Source organism: Nomascus leucogenys, chromosome 24 (assembly GCF_006542625.1).
Source record: "Nomascus leucogenys isolate Asia chromosome 24, Asia_NLE_v1, whole genome shotgun sequence".
NCBI lineage: Eukaryota > Metazoa > Chordata > Mammalia > Primates > Hylobatidae > Nomascus > Nomascus leucogenys.
Window position 1 is genome coordinate 5,497,854 of NC_044404.1, and position 13,013 is coordinate 5,510,866.

The 13,013-nt window shown below is 55.5% G+C and overlaps 1 protein-coding gene across 1 annotated transcript in view; it reads left to right on the forward strand.

Annotated features, from left to right (window-relative positions):
• Positions 1-8,247: 8,247 nt before the first annotated feature.
• The window catches only part of AJAP1 (adherens junctions associated protein 1), a 136,556-nt gene continuing 131,790 nt past the window's right edge, over positions 8,248-13,013 (forward strand). Inside the window, exon 1 of the mRNA XM_003278415.4 lies at positions 8,248-9,055. Within this exon, the coding sequence (XP_003278463.1) occupies positions 9,027-9,055 (29 nt within the window). The 5' untranslated portion in view covers positions 8,248-9,026. The remainder of the gene's footprint in view (positions 9,056-13,013) is intronic.

Consider the following 13,013-nt stretch of genomic DNA (forward strand, 5'->3'; position numbering starts at 1 on the left):
TGTCTCCAGTGTCCTCCATGGGATGTACTAAAGGAGGCCTTGGCATCGGGCAAGTCAGGTCTGGGTCACTTGTCAGCCCTTCCCAGCTGAAGCTCCTCTGACATATGCGCACGTGATCAGGCAGCCATGCTGGATGTTGCAAAACTGAATACCTGAACACGAGTTGGGTCATAGCCTGGACCCCAACCTGGAGCTTCCTGTCCTAGGAACCATCTCTCTGTCTAAGGAAAAGCCAGTGATTGCCTGGCTTTGTCTGTGGCCAGCCTCCACTTCAGTGCCTGGGCTGCATGGGTGTTAGATTTTAAAATAGTAGACCTGGGGATAATGTTACCAACCTTTCTGGGTCTTTGTGGAGGTTAAATGAGATCACAAATGTGAAATGCATCCTGTCGAGGCTGATGCTTATAGACGGGGGTGAGTTTTAGGCCGAACTAGAGTGAACCAGCTGGGTATCTGTTCTGCATCAGGCCACTCAGTAAGTGAAATGTCTTCCTCCCTCCCCAGCATGTTCCAGAAGCTTCTTCAAGTCCAAGGACAGCAGTTTAGACAGGGCACTGCTGGAGGAAGTGGCTTTTCTGCTCAATTACCCTCTACATTGGTGGTGAGTTGCCTGTATGCTGCCAGAGCTGCTGCTTGGGGAAGATGAGGTCCTGCAATGACTGGCCAAAAAGGGGGCCACAGGAGGGTCAGCTGCTTTTTCATGTTTTAAGAATAGGTATCTTGGCAGATACTGAATCCCAACAAAACTCTAAAAAAAAAAAATGCTGATGGTGTGATGGTGATGGTGGTGGTGGTGATGATGGTAGCTGTGATGGTGATCGTTGTGATGGTGGTGGTGATGGTGGTGATGGTCATGGTTGTAGTAATGGTGGTGGTAATAATGGTGATGGTGGTGACAGTGATAGTGATGATGGTGGTTGTGACAGTGGTGATGGTTGTGATGGTGATGGTCATAGTGGTGGTGATAATGATGGTGGTGGTGGTGATGATAATGGTGGTGGTGGTGATGATGGTGGTGGTGCTGATAATGATGGTGGTGGTGTTGGTGATGGTGATCTTGGTGACGGTGGTGTTGATGATGGTGCTGATGGTGGTGGTGATGGTGATGATGATGGTCTTGGTGATGGTGGTGGTGATGATACTGGTGGTGGTGGTGGTGATGTTGGTGATGGTGGTGGTAGTGATAATGATGGTGATGTTGATGATGGTGGTGATGATGATTATGGTGGTGATGATGGTGGTGGTGCTGGTAGTGATTGTGGTGGTGATGATGGTGGTGGTGGTGATGATGGTGGTGATAATGATGGTGGTGATGTTGGTGATGGTGTTGGTGATAATGATGGTGGGGGTGATGATGATGGCAGTTGTGTTGGTGATGATTGTGGTGGTGATAATGACGTAGTGGTGATGACGATGGCAGTGGTGTTGGTGATGATGGTGGTGGTGATGACGGCGGTGGTGATGATTGTGGTGGTGATGATGATGGTGGTGATGGTGATGATGGTGGTGATGATGAGGAAGGTGGTGATGATGGAGATAATGATGATGGTGATGGTAATGATGATGATGATTTTTTATTGGCATATAATATTTGTATGTATTTTGAAGGTATTTTGATATTTTGATTCATGTATTCAACGCATAACGATTAAATCAGGGTAATTGGGATAGCCATTCCCTTGACCATTTGTCTTTTCTTCATGTTGGAAACTTTCCAATGCTTTTTTTCTAGCTATTTAAAAATGTACAATAAATTATTGTTGACTACAGTCACCCTACTGTACTATCAAACATGCCTATTAACCAACCTCTTGAGGACTTCTATTGAACAACCACAGCTCTCCCCTCTAGACAGAAGCACAACCCTGAAAGATGCATTATCTAGCCACCTTAAAATTAGAGATGAACCCATCGCTCCCACAGCCCAATGTTATTTATAAACCCCCGCCTCTGGTGTCCACCTCATGGATCAAGGATCCATGTTGAGCTTTGGAGGCAGAAGAAGGGTTGCAAACTCAGCATGCTTCGTGGGAAACATGCTTTTTTCTTTCTATAAATTCTGACATTATCAAGTTTAGGGGCCTGAGAAAAACAAGATATAAATTATCTTCTTGGTTGTTGGTGCCCATGAACGTAGAAGATTGTATGACTGTGCAGTGTCCCCTGTCCTCCCTGTGTGAGGTCTACACCTTCTCACTTCCCACCCAACATCAGCCTGGCCCTGTGACTTGCTTTGGCAATGAAATGTGAGTGGATGTGACATATGCCTCTTGCCAGCAGAAGCCACAAGGGCTATGGCATGGCTCTGCCTTGATTCCTTGCCCTGTGCTATGTGACTGGGATGTCCCAGGTAAGAGCAGCTCCTTCAGGTTGGGTCACAGGATGAAGACAGCATGGAGCAGGGCAGATGCCAGCTGTTGGAGTTTGTGAGCATGAACAAGAAATTGACCTTTGTTGAGTTAAGCCAACTCTGGGGGTTGTTTGTTGTTGCAATATAATCTAGTGTGAGCTGGCTGATGTGGTTTATGAATTGACTTGGGAGAGGCATTGATAGCCCAGGCTCAAAGCTGGTGTCCAGCTTTGCCACTTCTGCATGGAGCTGATGGTCTCCAGACCCTGGTCGGCTGCTCCCAGGTCAGACCTCCAGCTCTACCTGCTTGCACATCATCCATTTTGGGAGCTCCTCTTCCCAGGCCATGAGTGTTCCCAATGACCCTCACTAGCACTTTCTTTACTCCCTTAAGGCTCAGTCAACACGATGAGTGCATGTTCTTACCTCCTGTATTCAGGGCTCAGTCAGCAAGATGAGTATACACTCTCACCTCCCCTACTTAGGGCTCAGTCAACAAGATAAGTACATACTCCTGCCTCCTGTACTTAGGGCTCAGTCAACAAGATGAGTACATACTCCCACCTCCTGTACTCAGAGTTCAGCCAACAAGATGAGTACATACTCTCACCTCCTCTAGTCAGGGCTCATCAACAAGATGAGTACATACTCTTACCTCCCATACTCAGGACTCAGTCAACAAGAAGAGTGCAGCTCTCACCCCCTTTACTCAGGGCTCAGTCAACAAGATGAGTACATAATCTCACCTCTACTCAGGGCTCAGTCAACAAGATGAGTACATACTCCCACCTCCTGTACTCAGAGTTCAGCCAACAAGATGAGTACACACTCTCACCTCCCATACTTAGGACTCAGTCAACAAGATGAGTGCAGCTCTCACCCCCTTTACTCAGGGCTCAGTCAACAAGATGAGTACATACTCTCACCTCCTGTACTGAGGGCTCAGTCAACAAGATGAGTACACACTCTCACCTCCTCTACTCAGGGCTCAGTCAACAAGATGAGTGCATACACACACCTCTCCTACTAGTGGAACCAGACCTTCAGGGCCAGCGATGTCATCTCTCGATGTTATGTGAAACCAAGTGCCTGACTGTTTCATGTCCCCAATTCTCCCCTTCCCTTAAATCCAAACTATTTATCTCAAGTCCCATCCTGAGGACTGTGTGAATTTCTGCATTTACTCCTGCTCGTCCCCTATCCGAGGCCCAGAATCCTCTATAATATGAGGAAGGAAGGTCCTATTTCCTAAGTCTCTTTCCAAGTTAGTCGGAGGGTCCCAAGTCTTCCTCTTGCTCCTCCAGCTACTATGGCCTTCCCCTCTGGCTGCCCTACAGTAGAGACACCCCTTCCATCACTCCTCCACACACCTGCAGCACAAGCCTGCCTTCCGTGGAGGTTTTCTAGAAGTGGACAGAGCTGCAACACAGGACAGAAACCTGAGACTCTTGTCCCAGTCACAGTTATGAGAAAGCATAAGGGCTTCACTGGTCACCTTATCCCCCTGGGGCTTTGGGGCTTCTCTGGCGTGGACCCTACTCCTGGACTCCTCTCTTATCTCTAATTTCCCACCCAGACCTTCCAATCCCAGCAGTGCCAGAGAACTGCTTTCAAATCGTGTCACTTTACTTTGCAATGCAAATTAAGCTTCTTTCTCTTCATCCCTCTCTATCTAAATAGAAGAGGCAAAGCTATCAACACAGAAGATCCATAAAAGCCTTGAGATGAGAGTTTTTCTCCATTCTGGGCCAGATCAAATTCTTAGGTGGCCCTCTTTCCATCTGCACCCGGAGGCTATCACTTGCTCAGAGCAAGCCCAGGAATCTCATCCTCCTCTCTCTGATGCACGGGTACACTTTAACAGGCAGTTCAGACCTGGCATTTTCTCTTGCCGGCCGGTGCTGGGCTGTAGGATGATTGTCCTGTGAGTCATTTTGTTGGTGGGAGTACAGCTTCTTGGCTCCCACCTCTGCCCCAATGCTTGGTCTCTGCCTTGCGCTCAGCTGGTGCATGTAGTGCAGCTGTGTGCAGCCTCACCCAGGAAACAGCTCAGGTGCCAGGGGAGGAAACCACAAATCTCCAGCATATAACCTCCCTGAGAAGGAAAAGCGACTTTGCGTCACTCCCCCTGCCCCTGACAACCACGAGCTTCCTGCAACTTTTATTGGGAGGGAGGTAGCCAGGAAGATAGGAGAGTCAGGGAAGATACTCCTGTGAATGCTTTCAAGAAACTTATAATAATTTTAATCAGCATTTTCCCTTCCATTTAAAATCACAAACTTAGCTACTTAATCAAATGTCATGGTTAAGACACATTTACCTCCTTGGGAGAAAAATGAACAATGGCAGTTCAATTTGGCTTTGGATGGGTTTTAAAAATAGTCAAGTCTGTGAAGGCCATTAGATAAATGGCCTCAGAGAGCTTCAAAGAGGACCTCCTGTGGGGGCCTGCTGGCTCCTTTGTTGGGAAAATAGGGGAGGGGACTAGGTGAGGAGACCGCAGGGGTTCCCCAGGGTTCCAGGCTGTGGACTTCCCCAGCAGGGAGAAAGGGCCAGAATTAGCAGGGTGACCGGAAGAACTTTCCACAGCATGGACATCTGAACAGTTCCCTCTTGTATTGCCGAAGCTGGGAGGTGTGTGTGTGTGTGTGTGTGTCTGTGTGTGTGTGTGTGTGTGTGTGTGTGTGTTGGGTGGGAGTGACATACACACAGCTTCCCAATCCCCAAGGGAAGAAAAATGAACCAGTCAGAAATATGAGAGCCATCGAAGTATAGAAAACCAGTTCTAGAAATGCTGAAATACAAGTTAAGGTTTTGTCGTTTTACAGTCTGTAAAAAGACAATGATTTTGTCATGGAAATAATAATAATAGGCTGGGTGTGGTGGCTCAGGCCTATAATCCCAGCACTTTGGGAGGCCAAGGTGGGTGGATAACCTGAGGTCAGGAGTTCGAGACCAGCCTCACCAACATGGTGAAACCTCGTCTCTATTAAAAATACAAAAATTAGCCGGGCGTGGTGGTGCACACCTGTAATCCCAGCTACTCGGGAGGCTGAGACAGGACAAACGCTTGAACCTGGGACGCAGAGGTTGCAGTGAGCTGAGATCATGCCATTGCACTCCAGCCCAGGTGACAGAGTGAGACTCCATCTCAATAATAGTAATAATAATAATGATAATAATAATAATAATAGGTGGATTGCTCTTTTTGGAGAGAGGTGGACCTGAGTTACCCTAGAGAAAAAGGAAATCAATGTACCCTGGTCCCAAATCATAATTTTAAGCCTGGGTGAGGGCAGAGGGCATCCTCCCTCCCCACAGACTGAAGAGGTCCTCACTCACCCGGAGCAGCAGCTGTGGTCTTAAGGCTCTGACTTCGCCTAGAGGCTTCTGCAGGGTTTGTTCCCATCTCGGTTTTCAGAAAACACTTCCCTCTACTATTTTCTTTGCCCAGAGATTCCCAGGGTCCTTGGAGAGAATCCAAAGGGTCTTTCAACTCGGATGGGGTAAAACTGGCATCTTTATTTAACCCTAACTGAAACTTGGCATTTCCTTTCATTATAAATGTCGGTGGCAGAGCTCGGTGCCTGTGACCGTCAAACATAGAAAGCACTGGCATTTTCATATGACATTGCCATGGCTGCAGATACCTCAGGATATTATTGCTGCATATCTGGACTTCAAAAGGAAGGTAATTTAGGATCTGTGAATTGATTACTAAGTGTATTAATACAAAATATATACGGCTATATCAGAAATTTGTTTTTATTACTCTTTTGATAATGCATTTGCATAGAATTGGTTTCCTAATAAACCTGGGCTTTTTCATCTATGCACTTAGAAGCCATTCTGAGAGAGGTCAGCAGGTGTCCACAAGGCTGCCCAAGGGGTTCCTGGAGCCGACACGGTCCGGTCCGGAGCCCCTCCCTGCCCTCCTGGCTCCCGGTCTGCGAAGCCGGCCTCCTCCAGGCCCACTCCGGTTGCAGGAAGGGCCTCCCTGGTGCAGCACCGCCTCCTCATCCCGCTAGGTGGCAGCACTGCGAGCGCCTCCTTCCCTGCCGGCCGCCATGGGCCCCGCTGGTTCCAGGACCTCCCTGCCTCCTTCGCCTCTTAATGGGATCCGCTCCCTCACACCCCTCAGGGAGAGGCTCTAGGGGACGATGACCCAGGGTCGGCCTGGCAGGGAAACTGCTGAGTCACCCTGCTGCCTCTCTGGTCCTCTGACCGGCTCACAGATCACCATAGCCACACCGTGTGTGAGGCCTTCTCACGGAGCCCTGCAAACACCTGCCCGGGGAGGGGCTGTGGGACCCATCTTACAGATGAGGAGACCGACGGTCGGAGAGGCCACACAACTCGGCCAGGACCCCGAGTTAGCAAGCGCTGGCCCCTGGTCCAGCCACGGCAAGGCTGGCGCTCCTGCCACCACACCTCCCTGCCTCTGGCCCTCTCTCGGGAGTCTTGGTGGGGGTCACTGTCTTCATCCTCCTGCCTGGGCAGAGTCCAATCCTGTGCCTGGCTCCTCAAGACCGGAGGCAAAGATCCTGGAGGCCTGGGGGTGAAAGGGCTGCTTGGGGGACTTAAGTCCCAAGCTATAGTCCTCCTGGGAGACTGAGCCCCAAGCCAAGGTCCTCCTGGCTCTGCCCTTCCACGCCCTCGCTGGCTGCCCCACCCAGGGAGGCCTCACCTGTGAAGTGCTTCCCGCCTCCCCCACCCCCCCCACGGCGCTCGCATGGCCGGGGCGATTCCAGAGCTGGCCTGGGTCAAGCACCTGCACAGAGCCCAGAGCGAAGGCACGGCATGGTATATCCCCCGCCCCTTGCACCTTTCCCCGGTGAAGGGTGGCACCAGTGTCCTTTCCAAGGCCCGGATTCTGCACTGCCCTCAGCCTGTGGAGGATTAAAAGCAGGGCTTTGTCGTGGTTTCTCAAGGCGTCAGCGGGTCTGCAGAGGATTCCGCCCCATGTCACTTCTCTCAGTGAAAGGTCCCCACCCAGAGTCTGTCCTCCTTTAAGTGTCCCCCCATTTTTGTTGTTGTTGTTGTTGTTGTTGTTTTTTGCAAATACAGACTAACCAGGTAGGCACAGAGGAGTCCTGGCATGGGAAGGGAGCAGTGAAACGCCAGTGGAGAGTCTGGGAGGCCCAGATCCCCTGGAACTTTCCAGTGAGTCCTCTGGAGCAAGGGCCTGGCCAGGCAGCAGCTGCGCTGGGCGATGAGAGACGGTTGGGTAATCGGGGGCACAGGACCGGGCTTCGCTGGGTTCGGGGCAGAAGCGCTGAAGTTCCGACCCGGAACTCGGTGACTTCATCAACGCAGAAGCCTGCGCAGCAGAGCAGGGGAGTCCCTCGTAGGGGACCCTCGGACAGACGCTCCCGCGCGGCCCGCGTGGCTCAGCTCCGCCCCAGGAAACTTTTCGCGCAGCCCCCGCTCCATGCGCCCCTACCCAGTCCTTCTTCGGGGCCGCCCCCTCCCCAAAGTGGCTCTCCGGGTCCACTGCGCGCCCCCGTAACCGGGTCGGAACCTCGAACGGCTTCGCATGCCATCCGGTTACCCTGGCAACACCATCCGGCGGCGCCCGGCGGTCCAATCGGAGCCTGCGGCCTCTCTCTAGCCTTTCGCAAGGTGGGGACCGGGACGCGACCGGGGATGGGGAAGGGGGCTGAAGGAGGCCCAGCCTGCGCTGTCGCCCTTGCTGGGCACAGCGCTTCCCCCGCCCAACCCGCGGCGACCCCGGCCCCCGCAAGGTGGGGCGGCGAGCAGGAGCCGGGGCCCGGCCGGGGGCTCGAGCTCCCGTTCGAGGGGCGGGGAAGGCGGGTGACGTGAGCCGGGCCGGGCGGGCGGAGTTGGGACCGGCTCCGGGAGGCGGGGGCGAGCGCGCGGAGAGGCAGACGCGAGGAGGGAGGCGGCTGAGCAGCGCGGGCGGCTCTGCGGCGGGCGCGGTGGGCGCGGGCGGCGGGGCCCCGGGATCCCCGCGCGCGTCCCCACGCCCCGCGCTCCACGGCACCCTCGCCCCGCGCGCCTCCCGTGCCCGCCTCCTGCCAGCCTCCGGGCCGCGGCCGTCTGCAGAGCGAGCGCTCAGACGGAGCCCCCGGGCAACTTGAGTGGCGCCGATCGGCGGCAAAGCCTCTGGCAGAGCCCCCCGACCCGGCAGCGCGGAGGGGACCCGCGTCCGCCCTCGTCGTGTCGCCCCAAACCCTAAGCAGCGCCGCCCCATCGGCGCGGAGCTCCGGCTGGAGGCAAGAGCCGCGCGCCGGGAGACACGCACCGTGAGCGGCAGCGCCGCCGGCCTCCCTCCTCGCCGCCCCGGAGGGCGAAGCCGCGGCTCCCCAGCCATTTGCTGCGCGGCGACAGCGCCGGAACACGCCCCGCCTCGCCGCCGCCTTCGCTGTGCCGCCCGCGGAGGGGGCCGGGAGCCCCGCGCCCGGGCCGGAGGATGTGCGCCCCCGCGGGCCGCCCAGCCTGAGCCATGCGCCCCAACGGCGGCGGCGCGCCGGCCGGCATGGAGCCCCGCGCGGCCGCGCTCTGACTCGCTGTGCGCCCCGCGGCCGGCGGGCGGCGGGAGGCGGCGGACCGACAGCCGGAGACCGGCGCCGCGGGACGGAAGCGAGCGGTCGCGGGCGCCGCGCAGATGGCCCGGGCGAGCCAGGTCTGAGGCCCCGCTCCCCGAAACGTGACCATGTGGATTCAACAGCTTTTAGGACTCAGGTGAGCGACTCGGCCGGCGCCGGGTGCGTGTGGGCGCGTGGGTGCCGGGCTGGGCGGAAGCGGCGCTTTCCTCTATGTTGCAAATCAAGGGACCCCTCTTCGCTTCCCTCAAGCGGGCAACGAGGTGCACCGGGAGCCGGAAAGGGGCGCCCGCCGAGATCCCGGAGCCTGGAGCGCCGCGGCCCCGGCGGGGAGCGGCCGGGTCTCCAGGGCTCCGCGCGTCCGGGGTCCGGGCAGCGGCGCCCGCCCCAGCAACCCGGGCAGTGGGGCCGGCCGGGCGCGCCCGCAGCTCCAGGCGCCAGCAGCGCAGTGTCCTGGCCAGCTGCCCCGGCGCGCCTCCTCCCCGGGGCCCGGGGCGAGCCGCCGGCCGCTGGGCGCGGCGGGCGCGGGGGCCGGGGCTGCCGGGGAAAGCTAAAGCTCCGGGCTCCCAGCGAGAGCTTCGCAGGCGGAGTTGGAGGAAACCAGAGCCAAACAGCCACTCCGCCCCCCCCTTCTCCTTTCTCGGGGCCCCGGGGCTGAGCAGGGGCCTCGCAGGCTCCCAGCCGCCGACCCAGCTGTTTGCGGGTGACCTCCGGGCCCGACGGGCGTCCACAGCTGGCGGGCAGCTGGGGCGGGGAAGCTGGGGTTCTTGGGGAGCGCCGGCGGCCATCCCCCTGTAAACACACACGCACATACGCCCGCCGGCGCGCCCGGGGCTTGTCTGTGTCTGGGACTCCAGGACCAGATGGAACAGGGGGTTCGAGCCTAGAGCCCGTGGTGGGGGTGTCCAGAAAGACCCTTCTCGGCAAACTTTGCCAGCCTGCCGGGGTTCTCGGGCTTCTCTAGCTTCTGCCTGGGGTGGCCCAGGGCCCACCAGAGCACAGCTGTCCTTTTTGCTGGGCAGGCTGCCTCTGAGCCCTCGCCCTCCTGCCGGGGCATTCACCGAGCTCGCGCATTTGGGTCCCGGGTTGGAACTGCGAGCGGGGAGGACAGAGGTGGAGGCGGAGAGCAGCGTGCGGTTCTCGAGTTTGTCCACTGGGATGCACTGCGCTCCCGCGTTGGGGACGAAAAGGCCAGTAGTTGTTAGCCGGCTGCTTGAGCCGCCCCCACTCCGGGATGAAGCTGTGGGGGGAGTGAGGCGAAGGGAGGGAGGATCTAGTGCGTGTCCTGATTTTGAGAAATTGGAAGGGGACTGGGACGCCAAGTGTTTTCTAGCGACCCTTGATTTATGAGCCGATTCTGCGCCCAGAGGTGAATACTGTGTAACACATCTAGTGAACATTGTCAGATGTTATTATTAGCATCCCTTCTCGCAGTGGCCGATCTTGCTGTGGGCTTCAAAGGTTAATCATGGAGCCTATTGTGTTGGGTGTTGGATATTGGCCGGGCCTGAATCGATAAGTGTGCTTGGGCTAGATAAGCTTTAGGCTTGGACCTTCCTGGGATGTCGGCAAAATGGAGCGAGGACAGCTTTGCAGGAATGACCCTGATCCAGGTGCCCTGGAGGCCTGCCATCCCCTGCTCTGCCCCGGACTGTCCCATGTCTCAGCAAGACCTTCTAAGGCCTTGTGAATGACCAGACGGGTCCCCACCCTGGCCAGTGGCTGGTCTTCAGCTCCGACCTGCTTCCTGAGCTGCCATCTGCCACTTGATTCCTGATGGCAACTTATTTGAACAGACATTTTTTTTTATTGCTAAGTTGCTAGATTAAAAGATGAGTACATTTTGATAAAGGGAGAGAAGAGCAAATATCTTGGAAAGAAGCCTGTCTTTTGGTTTGAAATTTACTAAAACACTTCCTCTCAAGCATCCTCAAGCCGGATCTTGGGATTTTGCTTTAGGAAATAGTTCTGTTGGTTCTTTTGAAGTTTGACCTTTTGTTTTTCCCCCCTCGATGTTAGCACAGGAGATTTTCTGTAAGTGTGCCTTTAAGGACGAGCTGTCACCTATTTGGGATCCTGATGGGAGAGCTCTGTCTTGTTACTGCTGTCTCCTGGCCAGAGAAGGAGGCCTGTACCCAGAGGGTCTGGGTGGTTTTGCATCACAATGGGCACCTGGGGACTCTGAGCCAAAGGGTTGCAAGTTCAAGGTCTGGAAATGCACTTTTTCTTTCAAGACAGCCCTTCGCCTTTGCTTGCAAGCCACTCCACGGCTCCCTAGGTGAGCACTGGGCGTCTTGCTGCCAAGCTTGGAGCCTGGTTAGGACAGGTAGACACTGAGTCTCCAGCTGGGGTGGCAGAAGGCCTGGCTTGCTCCACCATGGGAGAGGTGCAGTGTAACTTGCTGGGCAGGGGGTGGGGGTGGGGTGGGCTCTCTTAGTTCTGGCCCCAGAGACGAAGTCTGGGCTTGGTTATTTACTTCTGTGTTGGAACTGAGCTGTATGTGGAGCTTTTTTTTTTTCTTTTCCCCCCAAGAGGGAGAAGCAGATTGAGACTTATTGAGCAGCTTTTGTGTCTTTTGCGGTGGTATTTAACAGTTGTAGCAAAGCTCCAAAGATACTTTCCATCAGCTGAGAGAGAGGGAGCCATGGAAGGAAACCCAGTGGCTTGACAAGCCCTGCCAGAGCTCACCCGTGGAGGGGGCGCATATTCAGCAAGCAGCTCAGAGCTCACCTGTGGAGGGGGCACGTACTCAGCAAGCAGCCCAGAGTTTGGAGTTGGCTTCCTGGTTGTGAGTCGCTTCCCAGGCTGCAGACCTCAGATGCTGTGGCTTCCTCAGGGGCTCCAAGCATCCACCTAATATGTTTGTTGGGTTGCACTCAGGACTGTGATCCCTAGCAGAGTGCCACGAGCTCATTCCCAGCTCATGTCCCTGCGGCCATCCCATCTGTTCTCCCGCTCTGAGGTTCTGGGGCCCCTTTTGTTTGGGAGGCCCTGGGTGTGTGTGTTGACATAATTCACAGTTCCCCAAGCCCTCTCAGTGCGCGCTGTACCATGTCTGGGCCTCATGGCAGGGATCCATTGGCTTGGCTGTCACCATCCTCGCTGTAGAGTCCCCAGGCAGCTGGGGCTGTGCAGCCCAGCTTTAGCGGATGAAGTCAAACGCTCCGTCCACAAACATTGCGCTCCCGGTGAATCCTGGCTCGTGCCGATTTCCAGCTGCTGCTACTAAATTGATTGCAACTGGAATCCATCTAGTGTCAGTGGCTGTGCTACTCCTCGGGGACAATTATGCTTGACTAAATTGCAAATTTAGGAGGCAGCTCAAATCTTTGGGCAACATCGGTACATACCCCCCTTTCACGCTCATCCCCACCTTGGGGATACACTGTCCAAGTGGAAGAGCTGATGGCAGACTCCTCTCAGTCTGTCCCTGTTGTTTATTTACTTTGATCACCTGCTTCCTTTTCTTCCACGCATTGGAGAGGGCAGCAGGGCAACGCAGCTCAGGAATGGAGACAGCCCCATGCCTGCCTGCCGGGGACAGCTGTCTCTGGGTCCCTGGAGGCAGAGCAGCGCCGGCTTCTCCAAGGCATGCACCTGCGTCTTTCTAGTGGGGGTCGCTGGAGGTGCTTCTGGACCCCAACCCAGTCTCCACTTCCACAGCCCCAGTCCCTCTGACCCACACACAAACAGGGTGTTTGGCAGGTGGGGCCCTGTGTGCTCCTGGGTTCTGCATTTCCCTGAGCTTTTTGTGGGAAAGCCACAGGGTACCTGGAGCGTGACCCTGGGTTACAATGAAGTAGGTAAACACAAAAACCTGACTGGATTGCAAACAGCTGAGCCTTCAAGAGCCCAGGGGCTCCTCTCTGGGGTTATGTAAGAGTCATCTGTTTTAAATACGCAGTTGCCAAGTTTTCTTCAAAGGGTTACAAGTCAGTAGAGACCAAATTGATGTAAAGATTAGCTTGGAAAGCCAAATATATCCTTGATCTAGATTTTACATTTGAAGTCTGGCTTGAGAGGGTTTCTCCTGCCCGATGCCAATCAGACACAAGGAGGAGACAGGAGCAGGGGCTTTCTGGGGCTAGAGCAGGCAA